The following is a 15298-nucleotide window of genomic DNA, read 5'->3' on the forward strand; positions in this document are numbered from 1 at the left end:
TTCTTATTGTTCTATCTTTTCCCCAATGCGTGATGGGAAACAAGGTGTGGAGGAATCATTGCACAACGATGACGACGGCGCCTTCGTTTCGTTTTCATTCTTGTCAACCGTTTTTGTTTTCAAACGAAAGTCTAGTTCGGCAAACGTGCGGCAAAGGCACTGCGTTCTCATCAAAAGCTACAAATCTATGTGGTGTCGTGAATCTGGTCGAAACGTCAAAAACCCCGAGAAAACGCAGCGGGTTCATACAGCGCCCTCTTTCTCGCTCTCTTAACGCGGAATCGGTACGGGTATTGGAATCGCAGCCGGCGTCGGTGCGGCGCGGGCTGCAGGCGACGAGATGGCCGTTGGCGGCGCCAGTGGCGACAGCAGCGATGGTCGTGGTTGCGCTATCGGCAGCTGCGGCGCGCTCAGCGTCGGCGGCGCCACTCTCGGCACAGGTGGCTGCGTTGAAAACCCGATGCCCGTCGCCACGTGCACACCTGAGGTTGGTGGTGGGACGGACGTCGGCAGCGGCGGCTGCGGTGGCGACAGGGACGCGTTTCGCTGGTCCCGGCTCGTCGTATTCACCCACGAGAACGGCACCGCCCCCGGCACGGAAAGAAACGAGTTTGGGCTCTCCTGCGGTGGGCTCTCAGTGGTGGCCGGCGTCGCCACTACCGCCACCGGCCGCGCAGCCGTCACCGTCGCGTACGGCGGGGTACTGATCTGCGGCTGCAACGGGAAAGAAGGCAGGGTTGGCGCTGGTGCTGCAAGGATCGGCGGCGCTGACTGCTGATGCCATGGCGGCGGACTCGGCGCCACCGGGTTGGGTGATGGAATCGCCACGGGAACCACCGCGGGTGCGGGTGTCGCGGACACCGGAGTCATGGGACGATTGAGCGAGGCGTCGAATGAACTTGACGACGAGCTGCTGTCGCTGCCGCTGCTGCTGCTACTACGAGATATCTTGACTTCGTTGATGCTAAGGGCACGCGCGGGCGGTTTGTCTTTCGGGGTGGCGTCATCACGATGTTTTGACTCGCTCTTCTTTTTCTCTTCATCCTCTGCTTTTGCCTCTGCGCTTGGAGATGCGGAGAGTCCGAGAGTGCCGTCCACGGTGGACTGAATGAAAATGTTGAGGAGTTTCGTGAGGTGCTGCACCTCGTCTCCAAGGCTGAAGCAGAAATCAGCGTGCTGCTTTGGAATGGCGGAGAGCGGCGTCTCAAGAACATCGCGGTAGGCCAAGGTAACGTAGGCTAGATTGGTGCCGAGACATTGCAGTTGATACAAAACGGAGTATTGCAGATAGTGGCCAACCGAGCCGTCGGCCGGTACCGGCAGCTTGTTCACGGGATTGCGCTTCTGCCGGGCCATTTCCTTAATCTCACGACTAGCACCGGTGCGCGGAGGCGCAGGGTTATTGGCGATCAGCTGATTCACCACCTGCAGAACAATGTTGGCTAGCTTCACCATCTGCGCTACGCTGCGATCTATCGACTTCGTCAGTTTTGAGATGTTCACAGTGCCGTCTTCGCCATCACTTGGCAGAGGCGTGCTGGTCAGCACCGGGTGCTCACGCTGCAGGACCGCCGCCGTCGTCTCACTCAGCGACTGCAGCTGATACGCAACGTCGTACTGCAGAACGTACAGTAGACTCTCTCTGCTCGCTGTGTTGGCCGACACGCGACGCACGGGAGAGCTACGGCGTCCACCACCACCAGCACCGTTGTGCGCAGGAGCCACTTCACGGCTGCCAATGTCGTCATCTTCGCCTTCTCTCCTGTCAAAGCCGCCTCCACGACGTTTGCGGTCACTTTCGCCGACAACGACGCGGACAATGTACGGCTTGCCCTGCCCGCTTTCCACGGCGGGTTTGCGAGTGTCTGGTGAGGCGGAGGGTGGCGGTCGCAATGGCGACGGGGTCGCTGCTGCCGCGTCTGCGGGACGGGACGCATACGGCGTGGAGGGCATCTGGTGGCTTGATGCGACAGGCAGCGGCGACGGCTGCTGAAACGGTGCGAATGAAACGACGACGCAGCTCATCTCGACATACCCTAGCGTTTCCCCTGCGGGATCGCGGATGACACAATTCACATATGCGCGCTGCGGTTGCTGCTGTTGCTGACCTCCAGACAGCCCGCCGTCGGGACTTGGAACAATAAGCGGGCAGGGGCAGAACCACTGCGCGTTTTTTGACAGGTTTGCATCGTTGTCCGCGGAAAGGTGGCACTGACAGACGGCTGGAAAGACAGAGGCGGCCTGCTGGGCCGTCATGCGGAAGTCTGCCTTGTGACATACGTTGTATGTGACGGCGTCGCCGATCGCGAAGCCCTGCGGGTGAATCACGATGCTCGGAAAGTCGAGAAAGTGCACCTCAACCGCAATCTTGGAGGATGTGGTTGCAAGAAGCGGGGTGAGTCCGTACACTCGCTTCACCGCGACCTCGAGCCGGTACGGTTGCCCGGCTGAATCCATCGTCACGTTTTCGATGATGATGGTCGCCTCTTTTAGATGACTATTTCGCGGGTTGTCTTCTCTCTCTATGTTTCTACGAATCAAACAGCTGAGGTGGCTGTGATAGTCAGAAAGACGTGAGGTCCGCTCCTACAATTGCAAAACGACCTATCTACTGGAACACTTCCAATCTATTCTGTTGCGCTAGGAAGTCAAGTTTTGGGAACAACGACGGCTGTTCTTTTTTTTCTTCAAGTGTCTTTCGTTGACTTCAACTTCTCACTCTTCTGACGTCTCTTTTTCCCCCTTCTCTCTGCGAGAAGCAGCAGCACAGCACCGCACTTTTTGTGGTGACGGACGCAATCCGGTCGATGCACGTATAAGCCTGGGACCAAAATGCAAAGTGTGGAGAGAAGCAAAAGGGAAGTGAATAAAAGCATATGCGCTTTTCATCGCTGTCACAGCACAGCGGCTCAGATGCCAAAAAAAAAAGGGGGGGGGAGCTGCGCCAACTCATTGTGATTGGCTGCCTTGAAGACCGATTGGTGTTGAATGTCCTCTCTCCGTTCCGATGGCGAAGAGAGCAACACAAAGTAAAGTCAGGCACATATGGCGTTGTCTTTTTTTCCAGCTTCCCCCAATGCAAATAGATCAGGTTCAGTATATGTATGTGTGCTGCTTGTTGGAGTGCTCATTGCTTGTGACAAAAAAAAAGCTCGAATTTCATGAATCGCCTACGACCTGCGATAATCACCAATTCCACAACACAACGCATGCCCAGCGAAGGGGGACAAAGGAGCCTCGGTACGTTCTCCCTTCTCCTTCAGTCATCTAACTGCAAGCGTTGACGCCAATAACACCACCAAAAGTACCACACCGCTTTGTCAGTCACACCCCAAAGCATACAAAGCGCGCACGCGCAAGTGGAAATGCAGACGGCTTAGCTTGATCAAGAGCGGCCTACCGGCGTCGTTCTGTTTGAACTCAAACTAGTACAGGTGTGTAAAAAAAAAGGGTTTTACGCGTCTTCGTCACCGCCGCCTTTTTTCTTCTTGTTGATGCCGTACGCCCTCTCCATAAGCTGGTGCGAGCGGATCTTGACACGCAGCTGGTTACCCGCCATCAGCTCCGGCGACTTCTGCAGCGTTTCTAAAGACGGTATCACCACACGGTCGCGCACGCGGCCCTTGACCTGCTTGATCTCGCCACGCTTGACGCCCCCGTCGGGCTCGACGCCCGGCTTCATCGCCTTGGCCGAGGTCATGGCAGCCGCGGCGTCCCATTTCTCCTGCAGCGCGTGCGCCTTGTCCAGCTTCGACTTACGCCGCCGCATCGGCGTCGTGCCCGTCTCACTCGCCGGCGGGGCGTTGCCGTCGTCCTCGAAGCGCGGGCGGCGGAAGATCGTCTTGGAGCCCGTCTTGCCACGGTCAATGTACGCGCGGCGACTCACCTCGCGATCCTCGCTCGTCTCCTCCATGCTGCGCGCCACCTTGCGGTCGGCGTCCTTCTCCTCCTCCGTGCGGTCCATGTCCTCGATGGACTCCGACCAAGCGGCGGTGTCCTCTGCGTGGATGTGCAGCTCCTCCTCCTGCGCGCTCGCCATCATCTGCAGCAGCTTCTCCTCCGCCGCTGCGGTGCTCTCCGGCGGTTGGTACATCGTCGCGCCGCCATCAGGGTTTTCCGTGGCGTGGTTCGTCATTAAGTTGGCCGGCACCTGCACGATGTTTCCCTCCGCGTCCTCGATCATTGGCATCTGACCAACGAAGTTTAACGCGTACGGCGTCTTCGCACCGACGACGTACTTGTCTAGCTCTCGTTCTATGTGGTCCTGGATGCTGGACTGTGGGATGTAGTTGATGTGTGTCATGTAGTGCAACCGCTCACTCGCCCGCTCGTACCAGTAGAAGAACTGCCGCTCATGGAACTCACGAAGAAGGTCGAGGTGTTTCTTCTTCAGCGCCTGGCGGCCCTGCGCCATCTGCTGCGACTCACGCCGCTTCGTCTCCTGCCCCTGCATCTCGTGCTCCCATTGCGCCAGCTGGGCGGCCTTGGTGATGTTATACTTGTAAATGTACTCGTCCGCGTTCACGCGGAAGGACTCGAGCCACTGGCGTTTGTACACCTTGCGCAGGTGCTCGAATTGTGCCTCGTGCACGTTGCGCCACAGCTCGTTCTGCTTCCACATCCAGTGACGGTAGGGTGTGAGAAAGCCGGTCATGCGCCGCCCGTGCTCAGATTTCGAAGGCAGGTTGTAGTACGGCCGCATTTGGCGCCGCGCCACACCGCTAGAACGCATCATGCTCGCCTTCTTTCACCAGCCTGTGTGTGCGTGGATGCGTAAAGCCGCTGATGGGACTGATGTGCACAGGCGACTTCCTGGAAAACTTGAATTGTGATGGGAGCAAGGTTTCTTTCTTCGCCCTGGTAAATCAACAAGGGTGCCACTTCAAACACCGTTCCTTGAACCGTGTAGCGGTTTGGAAACAGCACTTCAAGTGAGATTCAGCACACCCTTTGGGGAGAAGAGAATAGAAGAGGAAGCAAAGGAGGAATCAATTCAGAAGAACAACGATATAGTCATTTTTTCATTATTGCATTTCTAGACAATAACAAGTGCAGCGTTGAGCTTGGCACAATGAAAGCAGGAAACCAACGCGGTACACTGCTCCACAGCGACTTCAAAAGCTGAACATCGAGCGAAAGTTCGCTTCACACCGTTGCTTTCATATTCGAAGATTTATGTGTTGTAAGTAGAAGATTTAAAAACTTCATCAGCATAGGTGACACAGCGGCGGACAGGAAAAAACAACAATAGCACCAAAGGATGTATTGTAGCATTTGCAGCACAAATGCCCAGCTCTCCCTCGTTGGATAACAAGGAGACACTTTTGATGGACCTGCGGCTCCTCATAACGGGTGAACATCCACATCCACACTAAAAGTCTAAGTGTACTTTGCACACAAGCATAGCTAGTATCCGGTGAACTCAGCTGGAGTCACCGTTTTGATGCTCTGCGCAGGGACCTGCACCGCCAAGCGCTGCGCCAGGCTGGCGAGTGCCTTATCCAGTGCCGTCGCCGGCATGCCGAGCGTCTTGACCGGCTCCAGCAGATAACGTGCGCTGTCGGTGCATGGGCGAGGTAACGGCAGCATCCGTACACCGATCTCACTCTGCGGTAGCTCCGGTTGGATGGTGAGGGTCTCCGTCTCGCGGCTGTACTCCACCGTGGTGTTCGGCTCCACGCGCTCTGACTGCTGTACGAGGATGTCCACGTACACCGTCGCCTGCCGCACCGTGTTCCAGCGCTGAATCAGCCGCTCTCGCTCCAGGGCTTCCGGGCTAATTGCTTCCTGCCGGTTTGCTGCTGAGGCAGCACCCCCGTCATCCTCCCCCGCGCCATCCGCGACGCCGTCTGCGCCGTAGAGGTTCTGGTAGTAATCCTCCGCCTTCTGCTGCTCCTCTGTCCAGGCCGAGCTGCTCGCGTCTGCAGCAGTTCCTTGTTTCGCAGCTGGATCTGCCGGACTTGGACTGGCCGCCGTGGTGCCGTTTCTGGCGCCGTTGCCCGCCCCCGCACCACTCGCACCTGGGGTGCTCACCATAGATCGCTCACGGTCGGGTATCTCGCTAGGGTTGGGCAGCGTTCCAGGGCCGCCGCGACTGAGGGTGCTACCGGCGATGTTGCTATTACGGAGAGCAAGGTAGCACGCATCGCACACCCGCTCCGGCGTGGCGATGCCGCGCATCGGGATACTCGCGCGGTGCCGCGAGCAGTCTCCGCAAAACACGTACCCGCAGTTGCGACAGTGGTGGCGGCGAAGGGTCGCAGTGAAGGCCCGGCCGCAGCCATTGCACTCCGCCACCTCCTCGTCGTCCTGCCAATATGCCTTTGACTGCTTTTCCCCCATGTTGACGGCAGCGTGAAACAAACAAGCAGGAAATAAAATATAAAAACACACCTCGAAATGGATCAGAAACGACACTCTGCAATGCACGATGCTGCAGAGCACCGAGTGGGGAACGAAGCTCAACAGAGTAGGGGAATGCTTGGCTAGCGGGAAAAGCTCACGGTGGTTTGTAACTAAAAAGGACTCTAGTACAAATATGGCGGCGGGAAGCTAAAGCAATCGACAAACGACAAACAAACAAAAAAGCACAAGCAGGGAAATATGGAGAAGCGGAATCCTCAGGCAACTCCGCGCTGCTCCCTAAAGGGTTTTTTGTATCGAACGCACGAAAGCAAAAGAATACGACGGCGCGCAGTTGATCTTCTTCTTCGGTGTACTCCGCGAAGGGCGAAAAGGTGAAAGAAAAGAGTGTCGAGACGACACAACAGGCGAAGAAGGAGAGAAAAGGAGAAGAGGGGGAAGTAGTTTGAAAAGGAACGAAAGAATGCAGCGTTGTAGCGACACGAATAATAGCAGAGAAATCCACAGGGCAAAGGTCAACGTCCGTCGTCGTGGCAAAAACAACAACAAAAAAAAACATCTGAGACTTGGCGACGATGCCTGCTGGCACAAAGATCCACTTAAAACGAGAGCGTACAGAACGGAGCATGGATTCTTTTAACTTTCTGCATTCCTGTCTCCACGGGGTGAGTGGAAGCGCTTCAAGCACACACACGTATAAAAGAAGTCAACCGTTTCTTTGCGTTCCGTGCGACGAATTTGTGCATTGAAAAGGAAGAAGAAAAGCATTAAAACAGCGTTCGCAACAATTCGGCAAACCAACAGGAAACAGCAACCAGGCACGACGCCGCGGAGCCCCACCCACCGTCAAGATGTGCCAGAAAGCAACGCGTGGCATTCACAATGCACATGTACAGTGCATCTCATGTATCTTAAGCACGATGGATAGCGTCCCGAACGCACACGATAAACACACACACACACACACACACACACAAAGATAAGATACGATCTGGGAAGAAGACGACTGTTCTATGATGGCAAGTAGAAATAATACTTAAAAATAAAAATAAAAATGAAGAAAGGAACGAAAATGAGCTTGCCACGGCAGAACAACAATTTCTCCTTTCTTTCTCATTATTTACTTGCTTTTCTATGTTGACAGAAAAAAAAAATTAGCCTTCTAAGAAGCAGTAGTTCTCTGATATATGTATTTCTATTTCATATGTATGGAAAATGTTTCACACGAGAAGAGGATGAGCACATCTAGTAGGGGTAGCCCCGCAGGTCCATCGTCAGCACCTTCGAGCTCTCTCGTTCCTTATCTTTCATCACGCCCAGCAAGATGTCCGCCATGTGGTAAAGCTGGTCTTTTAGCGACACCACAACAAACTGGCAGGACTGGCAGTTTTTGCGCAGGTAGTTTGCGAGCTTCTCCACGTTGCCAGCGTCCAGCGCGGCATCCACCTCGTCCAGCACGAAAAACGGAGTCGGCGACACCTCGTGAATCGCAAAAAGCAGCGCCAGCGCCGCCATGGTGCGCTCGCCCCCAGAGAGCAGCTCCATCGGCATAAAACGTTTGAGGGGCGGCGTGGCGTGGTAGGTGGTGCCGCTAAGGTAGGGCTCCTCCACGTCCTCCAGGCTAAGGTAGGCCGAGCCGTGCACGGCCTGCGCGCGGGTGCCCATGGTCAGCTCACGGTAGACCCGATCCACCGTGGCTGCCACCTTCTCGTACATCTCCATAAATTGCGCCGTTCGCAGCTCCTTCACGCGGTTAAACTCTCTCGTCGCCACCCGCGCCGCCTCGCGGGTCTCCTCCACGAGGGTGGAGGAGGTGCCGAGTCGGTCTTCCGAGGCCGTCATCCGCGCCGATGCCTTAATGTTCGGCGCGAGCGACTCCATCTCCGTGTGCAGGGCCTCCAGCTGGGCTTGGGTGCGCTGGCGGTAGGCGGCGAACTGCGTCCGCTCCGCCCCGGCCAGACGCTGCGGCTCCGCGAGAGAAGAAAAGTCGATGCACAGGATGGCCTCGGTGTCGACGGGAGGAGAGGAGGAGGTGGCCGTCTTCCGTGCGTTCCCCTCCGCGCCAGGGCCTTCCACCACCAGCGAAAACGGCTCGGAGAGCAGCAATACGCCACTGCCGCCGAAGGTAGATGTCGGCGCGGGGCGTCGGCGCGCCGCAGAAGTCACCGCGGAGGGACCAGAGGTATGCGAGGAAGAGGAGGAAGAGACCAGCGTGCTCGCGTCACTCTCCTCACCGCGGCCCCGCTTCGTGCCGGAGGAGGCATGCGGCTTCAGCGGCAGTGCGATCTCGTCCATTTGGCAGCGCCGGACGAGGTTCAACCGGCGAAGCCTCAGCGAATCACACGCGATTTGCAGCGCCGTCACAAGCTTGCGTGCTTGGGCGAGCCGGCCCAGCTCCACCTCAGAGTTGCGCGTTGCACTGCGAATCTGGTTCTCCAGCGCATCGAGCTCAGCGCGGCTCTTCGTCGCGCTCTTCCGCACCTCCAAGTGCTGCCGCTCTGCTTTCTCGACGAGCAGCTTGTAGTCGGCGAGGTCTTTCTTGCATTGATTCTTCTCCTTCTCCAGTCGCGTGCGTGCCTCTTCGAGATCGGCCACCTTGTTGCCGCCCACCTGCTTCACCTCCATCTCCAGCGAGCTCTCGAGCTTGTGGACTACCAGCAACAGCTCCTGACGGCGCTCGGCGCGCTGCTTCGCCTCTTGCGCCTCCTTGCCCTCCAAGTGCAGCAAGTTCGGTACGTCCACCGTCTTCTGGAATTCCGCGAAGACCTGTCCCTCCGCGCGCGAGATCGCCTTGGAGGTTTCCAACAGCTCTTTGTGGATCGCCTGCAGCTCCTTCGTGTACCCGGCGTGGCGTTCGGCGTACTCGGCTTCCCGTCCCTCCAGCTTCACCACCTCCTCCCGCAGCCGCACCGTCTTGGCGTCGTTGGCAGCCTGCTCCGCGCGCACAACGTCGATGCGCTTCGCCGCGAAGTCACGACGTGCCTCCATATCACGCAGGGCGATGTGCAGACGTGCCAGCTCCGCCTCGCCGCCGACGGCGGCCTCACTCAGCAGGCGGTCCCGCGCTACGCGCAAGTCCTCATACTTTTTCTCGTCCCACTTCCGCGCGCGGCTCTGCACGGAGGCGAGCCCGCCCTGCACCGACCCGTTCTTGAGCAGAACTGTGCCGTCCAACGTGACCACCTTGAACCGTTCTCCGTCTGGGCGGCCGTAGGCGATCGTCTTCGCCTCCGCCACCGCGTCGCAGAGCAGCGTCTGCCCCAACGCGAAGCGGACGGCGGGCTCCAGCTCGGCGTCGAAGCGCACCACATCCACGATGGGCTTGCAGGTGCCGCCGAAGGTGCGCAGGCGGTCATCGACGGCCTTTCCTTGAACGCTGTCCAGAGGCAGAAACGTCATGGGCGGCATGCGCTGCTCCTTCAGGTACTTCACACAACGAATGGCCACCGCGGTGGTGTCGACGACGATCGCCTCCAAATTCTTGCCCATCGCCACCGTCACGGCATTCCTATGGCGGTCGCTCGGCACGGTGCACAGGTCCACCATGCGGCCACGCAGCGGAAAGAGGGAGCGCAGAGCCTGCAATGCATCGGCCATGCGGCTGTTCTGCTTGTTTGTGTCCTTCATATAGCGCATCTCGTGCAGCTGCTCCTGCAGCTTGGCCAGCTCCGCCTCGCGCTCCTTGCTCTTGGTCTGCATCTTCTCCAAGTCGTTTTTGGCATCCACGAGCTGGCGTTGCAGGGTGACCACCGTCTCCTCCAGCTCACTGCGTCGCCGCTGCAGCTCGCCGCCGTAGGCCGTTGCCGTCTCAATCGCCTGCTCCAGTTCTTTCTTCTGCTGCTGGTGTGTCTCGGCGCGCCGTTCGCACTGCTTCAGCCCCTCCTGGATCGAGTCCCGTTGCCGCAGCACCGTCTCCCGGCGTTGGCGCAACGTGACTGTCTCGCAATCCGCCTCCTTGCGCAGTCGTCGGTACTCCTCCAGCTGCTGCGGCGTGAGCGCCGAATGCAGCGTGACGCGCTCTTTGTCCTCCTTGACGCAACTTTTCTCGAAGGTTTCCAGCAGCGCTTTCTGTTTCTGCAGCTGCCCCTCCAGTCGCTGCGCTTCGGCAGAGCGGATGGTCGTCGCTTTCTGCGCGGCTGCGAGTTCCTGTTGCTGAATGTCAGACTTGCGCGTGAGGTGCGCCAGCGCGGCTTTAATGCGCTCCACGGTGTTGTGCTTGTTGCGCAGGTCGTCTGCCGACTTGCGCGCCTTCTTCAGCTCCTCCAGGTACGCTTTGTGGCGCGCTGCGTACGTCCGCTTCATGTCGCGGATCGCCTCTTCGGTCACGACGCCCTTTTCCACGTCCGCCAACGCCGCCTGGCGCTGCTGCAGCTCCGACTTCTGCTTCTCCAGCTCCGTCTCAAGAGCAAAGAGTTCGGTGAGGGCCAGCTCCTGCGTGGTGTCGTTGAACTGCTTGAAGAGTTCCTCGTAGCGCTCCGCCTCTTTCTTGGCCAGGCGCATCTGTTGGACGGCCACCGCGGCGCCGCGCTTTTCGAGCGACGCCGTCGTGAGCGCCTCATTCGCCCTTTCTACCGCGGCCTTCTTCGCGTTGTACTCCCCTTGCAGATCGCCACTCCCGCTAACCTGCTCGAGCAGCTCCGTCAGCTGCTTCGCCTTCTTCTGCGCCACCGCCTCGACTTGGTGCTGGAAGACGAGAAAGGTGTCGACCCGCTCGCCAATGCGGTGCTGAGCGAGAGCGGCGACGTACTGCTTTTCGGTGACAGGCTTTCCGTTCAGCAGGCAGGTCACGACGCCCTGCGCGTCCACGCGCCGCGTGAAGGCCGTCTCGTTGCTACTGCCATTGCTTCCGTTGCTGCCGTGCCCGTTTGTCGTTGTCGCGGCAGCGGCGCCGTCCTCCGCCACGACCGCCTTGTGAGATGCTGGATGGCGCATCACGAGTGTCACGCCGCATCCCTCTCCCGACTTCCTCGCCTTACGATGAATGAAGTCGACGGGCGCCTTGCCCCGCAACGCTGCCGTGCCAGATAAGGTGTGGAGGTTGTTGCGCAGCACGAAGCTGAGCGCGTCCATCAAGTTGGATTTACCAGCGCCATTGGGGCCGACAATGCAGGTGAAGTCTTTAAAGGGGCCGATGGCGGCCTTGCCGTAGTAGCTCTTGAAGTTGTCGAGCTCCACGCGGTGAATCTTCGAGAGCATTGGGAATAAATGTCCTTTTCCTTTTCGCAACTCGCTGCAGAGCTCGGTGACGTTGTCTGCTTCCAATGGAGCCGGTCTGTGGTAAACCCGAAACACAACAGCGCTAATTGGAAAAAAAAAGGTGATTCTGGGTCGAGGACGATATGCCTATTTTCTTGGTTCTATGGTAATACTGTAATGTCTGTCGGCTAATTTACCTTTCTCTGTATTGTCTGTCCAGAGGACGTTCTATGCGGAGTAGTGGTCTCCCGATCTTCACTTTATACAAGAAGTACCAGCAATGAAAAAATAAAAGGAGATAGAAAGAGGTACGAGAAGGGAATAGGGAAACAACCGACGCATCTTGGGCGTGAGCAGCGTCTGTGGCAGTAATCAAACATTCCCATCATCTCTTCCACACATGTAAAGAGAAAGGGCATCGTCAAGTCGGACTTCTGTGCTCACTCAGCAACAACAACAAACGCCACCATTCAGTTTAGGCTGCTTCCTTTTTTGCTGTTTAACGCAACTGAGACGAAATCATGCGGATGACAGTAGCTCGCGAAGTTGCAGAGAGACAAAAACATATATCGCCTACAGGCAGTACTGCGCATACATGGCTATGTAAGGCAGAAGAAAAGCCGCCCAGTACCCATCTGCGCAGAGCAACGCTGACAGGGCGGCGTCATCTGCAGAGGTGCCACCTTGGCACAGCGCTTCACGCATTTCCTCCACCTCCGCCCACGCCCACGCTGGACTGCGCTGCTTCGCCGCTGTGACTGCAGCCGACACGTGGGCAGTCGTCATTACGGATGGCAAAGAAGAAGTGGGCGACGCATCAAACGATTCCACTGCTGGACAGGCGAGGTGCGCCATGAAACTGCGCAACAGCAGCGTCTCACACGTCAGTGACGGTAGCCCCACCTCACCGCTGTCAACGCAAGCGGCGCCTCGCCACAAGCGTTGCTGAGCAGCTGCGGCACACTGTCCAGCGCTCACGATGGATGCCCACAGCTCTTCAGGAAAGTCTTGGCAGTAGCCTTGCAGGAGTGTGTAGCACCAACACGAACACACCGCTGCTGCGCTTTCTGGCAATTGTTGCGATGATGGTGCGAGCATCGCTTCGAAGAGCACGTCCGGGGTGTCCTGCGCTGGCGCGTCGCTCGACATGGCCAAATCTCCCGTTGTGCGCAGCAGCGGAACCACGACTTGGCGCCAGCACCGAAACACATCGAAGACAAGCGCGACACCCACGCGCTCGTGGCCACCCGAGGCGGGACACAGGTCTGACCAGCGGAGACTCGAACCGGAGGAGTCCACCAGACCCAATCCGGAGTGGAGACGCTCGCACTGCTGGGCAAAGCAGCGGCACACCTCCGCTTTAAGAGCAGCGTCTTTTGTGGTGAAAGCCGCGGCGGCAGGCCACGGCCCAGCATGTGAAGTGGAGGTGGGCGATCCAGAAGGACTTGCGCCGCCGCTCTCCGCAGCCTCCTTCACCGCCTCCAGAGAAGAAGAAAGAGTCGGGCTCGGTGGCGTCGAGTACTGTTTCACACCGTTACCTTTTGTCGCTGCGCTCGTGGTGGAAAGTGGCGTGAAGAAAGAAAGCAGAAGTTGAAGCGGAAGGTTCGTGTCTGGACTCTCCTTGTCAGACAGGTCCACCATGCCTGCCGTCGAGCTTGCTGCTGCTGCGTGAAAGCTGTCCTCTTTTGCACCCAACGGACTCGTCATGATTGCGGCTCCTTCCTGCGAGGCAAGAGGTGACGGGGACGACTTCTGAGGGATGGAGAGCTGTGACGGCGTCATCGGTGCGAAGGCTTCGTTGACGTCGCGGAGAATCTTGACCATCGTGTGCAGGCTGTATGCGAGGTCGTAGCGCTGCACATAGGCGGCCGTGACAGAGTCCATAAGGCCGCCGCCGACGGTGACGGTCGCGGAATTGCTTTTTTCCTCATGCATTTGCGCTGAGTGCGATTTAGACATTTTGCTTGTGTAAGACAATCTCTGATGTTTTGGGTCGATTCCTCTCTTTTTGGTTCAGTCATCATGTATGAAAGTTGCAACCTCAGCAATGGAGAACGAGCGAAAATGGTGCAGGGTGTGAAGCAGGAAAACACGTTGCACCGCCAGTCCTGTCAAATCGGGACGGAGCATAAGGCGCAGCGAAAGCAAACCGGAAAAGATGTCGAGTTGCATTCCCTTACCTGTTTCTAAGGGTCTTGCCTGTCATTTTGGAGGGCTACCAACAGACAAGAAGTGCGCACAATCTGTGTCAATTCTCACCGGCTGCAGATCGTTCTCCTCCGTCAGTTTCTCACTCTCTCACGTTCTTTGCCATACAAAGCATCCCTTTTCTTCTGCTACTGACGGTTTCGTTTATGTAGTGACACTTAAAAGGGGAAAAAGACAGATTAAACGGCTACTTACGTAAGAAAAAGATGAAGGAACACCGTGGGAAACACTGCAATACAGCTAACGCAAATAACAACCACAGACGAGCGCGCCCGCCAATGTCAAACGCTGCATTTGTGTAGCGCTGTAGGGGAGCAAGAAGAGATCAACGAATAAAAGAGATAATAAAACACCGCAATGCAGCCAACTCAGCAGTCGACAGGCTTACTTGATTTGTTTTCTTCGTCACCTTGGAAAGAGGACAAATTAGAAGGTGTTATTCACACGGTTCATGACTGCGCGAATGCGCGTGTACACCTTTGCGGCCGGGCTACCGCGAATAAGATCGCAGATGGCGTCTCGCGCCACGCGGATGTTCTGCGTTGTGCCCATGATCCAAATCTTGGTGTCGGCCACGACGAGTCGGGTGCGGGTGACGTTCTCAATCGTGTACTTCGTCTTGCCGTGTGAACCGCTAATACGGCCAATGCAACGGGAAAGGTTGTCGCCCTGCAGGTTCGCACGCACGTCTTTGATTTCAAAGCCCTCAATGTATACGTCATCCATGCGCAGCAGTGCCACTGCGTCGCGGACGTCGAAGCCGGCGATGACGGCCTTCACAAAGTCCTCCGCCTTCTGCAGCATCACCTTGCAGCTAGCCACGTTCTCGTCACCTTCCGCCGTCGACGTCGACGGCGAGGTGCGCAGGTCCACGGTGCGATTCTTCAGATTCATGCGGATCTCCAGCTTGCACTGCTCCACGATGGGGGTGTAAACCTCCATCCACACCTTCTTGAGCGGGGGGAAGCGGTGGTGCGGAATTTTGATCGAGCGCGTCTCACGCACAAATGTGGCGGCGGAGGCGGCCTTTCGCGGTGCCAATGCAGCAGTCGGCGCCTCCGCAGCGGTGGAAGCGACAGTGCTAGCGGACATGAGAAGCAATGAACGTCGATTTTCACGTGATAAACAAACAAAAGAGTAGCTGTTCGACTGTGCTAAAGCTTTTCTTCTGGGAAAGGAAGGGAAAAAGAACGGGAATGCAGAAGAAGAGATGGAACGACGTCAAGCCTTGCAGAGCGATCCGCAAAAAGTATTGAAGCAAATTCGTAGAAGCAACGCATGGCTACCATCCATCGATCACATAACGCTTCATTCGGATCTGGGGGTCTCGTGAAAGTCTTGACAGCTGCTCTCTTTGAGACGATTTGGCTTCTACAGAGACTTCTTTACGTTCGAATAGCTGAGTTCTTTTTCCCGTGTGCTTCCCGGCGGCTTGATTGCCACGAGTTCTAAAGCTCAGTAATGATGCAAACTTGTGTATATATAGGGGAGCATCTAGTGTAAAGTCTAGCAAAAGAGAAAAAATAAGAAG

At 57.1% G+C, this 15298-nt stretch overlaps 6 protein-coding genes across 9 annotated transcripts; all 6 read right to left on the bottom strand.

Moving 5' to 3' along the window:
* Positions 1-270: 270 nt before the first annotated feature.
* ABB37_00582 (hypothetical protein) lies at positions 271-2457 on the bottom strand (the record flags this gene model as incomplete). Its single annotated transcript, XM_015796834.1, has 1 exon — positions 271-2457. The coding sequence occupies one exon, from the start codon at positions 2455-2457 to the stop codon at positions 271-273; it is 2187 nt and encodes a 728-aa protein (XP_015664842.1).
* A 997-nt stretch (positions 2458-3454) lies between these two features.
* On the bottom strand, positions 3455-4949 carry ABB37_00583 (putative mitochondrial hypothetical protein; the record flags this gene model as incomplete). Its single annotated transcript, XM_015796835.1, has 1 exon — positions 3455-4949. Exon 1 carries the CDS (start codon positions 4733-4735, stop codon positions 3455-3457), a length of 1281 nt encoding a protein of 426 aa, XP_015664843.1. The 5' UTR covers positions 4736-4949.
* A 457-nt stretch (positions 4950-5406) lies between these two features.
* ABB37_00584 (hypothetical protein) lies at positions 5407-6719 on the bottom strand (the record flags this gene model as incomplete). Of its 2 annotated transcripts, none has more annotated exons than XM_015796837.1 (1): positions 5407-6719. In XM_015796837.1, exon 1 carries the CDS (start codon positions 6340-6342, stop codon positions 5407-5409), a length of 936 nt encoding a protein of 311 aa, XP_015664845.1. In that variant the 5' UTR covers positions 6343-6719. The 2 variants fall into 2 exon arrangements, with proteins under 2 accessions (XP_015664845.1, XP_015664844.1); XM_015796836.1 differs by having other exon boundaries at positions 5407-6709.
* An 889-nt stretch (positions 6720-7608) lies between these two features.
* ABB37_00585 (putative structural maintenance of chromosome (SMC) family protein) lies at positions 7609-11818 on the bottom strand (the record flags this gene model as incomplete). The annotated part of the gene is made up of 1 exon (XM_015796838.1): positions 7609-11818. Exon 1 carries the CDS (start codon positions 11557-11559, stop codon positions 7609-7611), a length of 3951 nt encoding a protein of 1316 aa, XP_015664846.1. The 5' UTR covers positions 11560-11818.
* A 314-nt stretch (positions 11819-12132) lies between these two features.
* On the bottom strand, positions 12133-13564 carry ABB37_00586 (hypothetical protein; the record flags this gene model as incomplete). Its single annotated transcript, XM_015796839.1, has 1 exon — positions 12133-13564. Exon 1 carries the CDS (start codon positions 13516-13518, stop codon positions 12133-12135), a length of 1386 nt encoding a protein of 461 aa, XP_015664847.1. The 5' UTR covers positions 13519-13564.
* Positions 13565-14193: 629 nt separating this feature from the next.
* ABB37_00587 (hypothetical protein) lies at positions 14194-14936 on the bottom strand (the record flags this gene model as incomplete). Of its 3 annotated transcripts, none has more annotated exons than XM_015796842.1 (1): positions 14194-14936. In XM_015796842.1, exon 1 carries the CDS (start codon positions 14857-14859, stop codon positions 14194-14196), a length of 666 nt encoding a protein of 221 aa, XP_015664850.1. In that variant the 5' UTR covers positions 14860-14936. The 3 variants fall into 3 exon arrangements, with proteins under 3 accessions (XP_015664850.1, XP_015664849.1, XP_015664848.1); XM_015796841.1 differs by having other exon boundaries at positions 14194-14933; XM_015796840.1 differs by having other exon boundaries at positions 14194-14928.
* Between the last annotated feature and the right edge of the window lie 362 nt (positions 14937-15298).

Source organism: Leptomonas pyrrhocoris (genome assembly GCF_001293395.1).
Source record: "Leptomonas pyrrhocoris isolate H10 chromosome Unknown, whole genome shotgun sequence".
In the NCBI taxonomy this organism is placed as follows: domain Eukaryota; phylum Euglenozoa; class Kinetoplastea; order Trypanosomatida; family Trypanosomatidae; genus Leptomonas; species Leptomonas pyrrhocoris.